Source organism: Ipomoea triloba, chromosome 7, assembly GCF_003576645.1.
Source record: "Ipomoea triloba cultivar NCNSP0323 chromosome 7, ASM357664v1".
NCBI lineage: Eukaryota > Viridiplantae > Streptophyta > Magnoliopsida > Solanales > Convolvulaceae > Ipomoea > Ipomoea triloba.
Genome location: NC_044922.1, coordinates 28,870,805 through 28,874,332, shown reverse-complemented (window position 1 = coordinate 28,874,332; position 3,528 = coordinate 28,870,805). Strand labels below are relative to the sequence as shown.

Genomic DNA, 3,528 nt, shown 5'->3' with positions numbered 1-3,528 from the left:
CCTAGAACCCCGAACCCCACCCCAACCCAGAACCCAGAACCCAAAACCTAGAACCCCGAATCCCGAACCCGACTCTAAACCTGACCCCCGACCCTAGTGCACACCCTAAGTAAAAATTACTGGAAAATTCTTTGCAATATTAGAGCAACCCTGCCAGTGGTTTTTTCTTGGGTTCATGTCAGATTATTGCCAACAAATCTGGAGAGAGAAGATGAGAGAGATTGCTATGGGATCATCTGCAAGTATGTGTTCATAGTACTTTAATTAGTCAGTCTTTGTTTTAAAGATGGTGCACGCGTCCGCATGAGCGTGTCAGGCGCGCCTTCACCATGCTTTTTTATTTTATTTTTTTAAATTATATTTCTTTTATTTCTTTTTCTTGCCCACTCATTTTCTCTTTACTAATCGTAATCAAAGGATGCTCTTATTGATGCTTAGCTTATTTTGACTCTCCCCCCTCTCTATGTTACTATATTGATCTGACTGAATAAGAACTAAGAAGTCGGGTTAACAAGCTTTGGGGCAGCGTTGGCGTAGTGTACTGGTGTTTATTTAGCAAACAAAGAAGAAAAAGGCAACCAAATTAGAAATTGGAAATTGGAAATGGCAGCGGAGGAAGAGAACGATGATATGGCCTCACTGTTCGAGGGGATGGTACTCTTCGATCCTTCTGAAATGGTCGGACCTGGACACCTAGACCAGCAACCCTCCACCACCGCTGCCACTCTCGATGTCGGTCCGGATCAACCGACTGCGCTGCCGTTAACGGCAGAGTCGAGTCCTAGTCAGCCGCTCGATGAGAACCTATTCTCTGATCTTACACTTGTCACTCCTTCCCAATCCCTACAACTAGAAGATATTAAGTCCAACTCCGATCCATCGTCAATCTCGCTAATTTCTCGCCAGAATTCCACCCGGAAGAAAAAGAGGGCTGGTTTACGGATTGGATATGGTAGAGATAGAGATAGATATCATGTCTCCGATTCAGTCACTGCCACTTCAACTCCCAATGACCATTCGCATATTGATACCCGTTTCACAGAAGCAGAAGAGAAGAAAAAAGAGCAAGCAGATGATGATGATGATGAAGATGATGATGATGATGATGATGATGGTGGTGAAGAAGAAGATCAAGAACCGTATTCCTCCAGCACGATTTCTGCAGCTCAGGATCGTGATTCTTCATCTGACACAACTTCTCATGGTATTCATTCTAATGACACACCTGAGCAAACCGCTAATCTGGCTTCGTCTGGAGTTGGTGAAGATGCAACAACCGGGCAACTAGATGTTAGCAAGAGTCATGACCCAGTTGAATTCAGATTCCAACAGCTTAGGATCCTTATTTCAAATAAGCTTAAAGAAGCCCATGAGACTGTCGCTTCCATTTCTTCAGAAAGAAAGGAATCAATTAGGATGAGAAGAAAAGCTGCCCGGAGTGTTACTCAGGCATATGCTGAGTATAAAGAATTTGAGAAGAAGCTGGAAGAAGCTTGTGAAGCTGAAGACTTTGAGAAAGCTGAACGGGTCAGTGAGAGTTTAGCTTCCACAGAGAAGGAAAAAGAGTGTTTGGTAGTTGCTCTCAGAGATGCAGAAGCCCATTGTGATGCTGTTGACTCTAAGATGCAAGGGGTTCTTGAGTCATTAATTCAAGTCGAAGAGGAATGTGCCTCTATGTTGCAGACCTTTGCAATGGTGAGCTCTTTCTAATTCAACAATAGTTTTGGTATCAATTTCTAGTACTCACTGCTTGGCTTTTATATTTGTCAATTATGGAGTATATATAGAGTATTCTAGTTTTAAAGTTAAGTAGTGTGTAAATGAGTGAATCAAATCATCGTGCATAGTGAGATACTGAGTTCTGACCTTGGATACACTAGAACACTGGGAGCCTTGTCAGCACTGAATACGGATAGAATGTTTCTACTGTCCCAAGAATATAATGATCTAACACCTTGGATACTCTATAACAATTTATCCTTAGCTTGCCTTATACGTTTATTTTCAGTTCTCTGAATTTATTAAAGTTGCATGTGTATTCCAGAAAGTTTTCCTATCCATTCAGTAATTGCAATGCTTTCATTCAAAAGGAGATTGGTTTTTTTTTATTAGGACACCGCACGCGATGCAGATTTGGTTTTAAAGAATGCAGAAGGATTATCATCCAAACAAATGCAGGAATGGGATTTATCTGCTGAAGCAATAGAAATTAAAAAGATGGAGTTGGAAATTGAAGCTGAATTAGTAGATGAGGCACGTAAGGTTTTGAATGATTCCATAGAGCAATTTGTTGAGGATGACCGAAGAGAGAGAGATTTTCTTTGCAGGAAAAAAGAAGGGTTAACAGAAGAGCTGAAAAAACTGCTTGCTCTAGTGAAAGAAAAGGAAGAAGAAATAGCAGAAAATGATTCTCTCATTGAAAAAGTTGACAAAAGAATTGCTGGTGCTGTCTCTAGATTCAAAGAAGTCCAAACTAATATGGATCAAAATTATCATAATCTGCAGTCTGGTCTGTCTGAACTGGAGTTGGCAAATGAATCTTTATTGGAGAAAAGGAAAGAAATTGATTATTATGCTTCCCAGGAAGAATCCAGAGAAGCAAAGATTAGGGATCTTTCTAGGATTTCTGCAGATGAAGCAAACATGTTTCAAGAATTTGTTGAGTTACGAAAGAGTCTGGCTCAGTTAGTTTTGAAATCCAAGGAGGATAAAGTTAGGCTTTCAAAAACTGAGGATGAACTTTCAATGCACGTCCAGATGCTCAAACACGGAATTTCTACTGCGAGAACCTCACTTCAGGTTAGTTCTGTTTTCTTCTTCATCTTCTTCTTTTTCCCCAAGAGACTACTAGTGATAGTGTGCTACTTAAGTATTGGTCACAATCATTGTATTTCACATCTCCACTTAATTCTATGCCATAGGAGATCCTAGTTTATCGAAAGTCGAAACACCTTGTCTCCCATTCATCCTTTCAAACCACATTGTGCACTATCACATGGCATACTTCCAAACCAGTAAAAATTCCTTGATGAATGTTGGCATGACCCAGTGCATTCCAAAACTAAAGCAAATTCCAGATATGCACAGCCAGTTCACATGCAAAAGTTGATGGTTGCCTGATTCTGCCCCTTTGCTGCATATATAAATATATAAGTGACTATAGATGTTTTACCATATAAAATCTATTAGTCAAAAGTTTCTCTCCTCTGCAGATCATCTTGCACTAATATTCAGTCATAAGGTGCTGTTCAAGTAAAGATGTCCACCCTTAGGGGGCTTTGGTTTTCCGGATTACCTTCCACTCTTTCCAGGGAAAGAAGAACCATTCCTTGCAGTCTGTATTTTGTAAAAAGATCCAACTGAAAAGTTGTCGTTTGAATCCCCCCCCCCCCCCCCCCCCCCCCCCCCCCCCCCCCCCCCCCCCCCCCCCCCCCCCCCCCCCCCCCCCCCCCCCCCCCCCCCCCCCCCCCCCCCCCCCCCCCCCCCCCCCCCCCCCCCCCCCCCCCCCCCCCCCCCCCCCCCCCCCCC

At 42.7% G+C, this 3,528-nt stretch overlaps 1 protein-coding gene across 1 annotated transcript in view; it reads left to right on the top strand.

The window, feature by feature from the left end:
- The first annotated feature begins 502 nt into the window (after positions 1-502).
- The window catches only part of LOC116025539 (cingulin), a 5,504-nt gene continuing 2,478 nt past the window's right edge, over positions 503-3,528 (top strand). The window contains exons 1-2 of the mRNA XM_031266794.1: positions 503-1,695; positions 2,113-2,799. Of these exons, the coding sequence (XP_031122654.1) occupies positions 604-1,695; positions 2,113-2,799 (1,779 nt within the window). The 5' untranslated portion in view covers positions 503-603. The remainder of the gene's footprint in view (positions 1,696-2,112; positions 2,800-3,528) is intronic.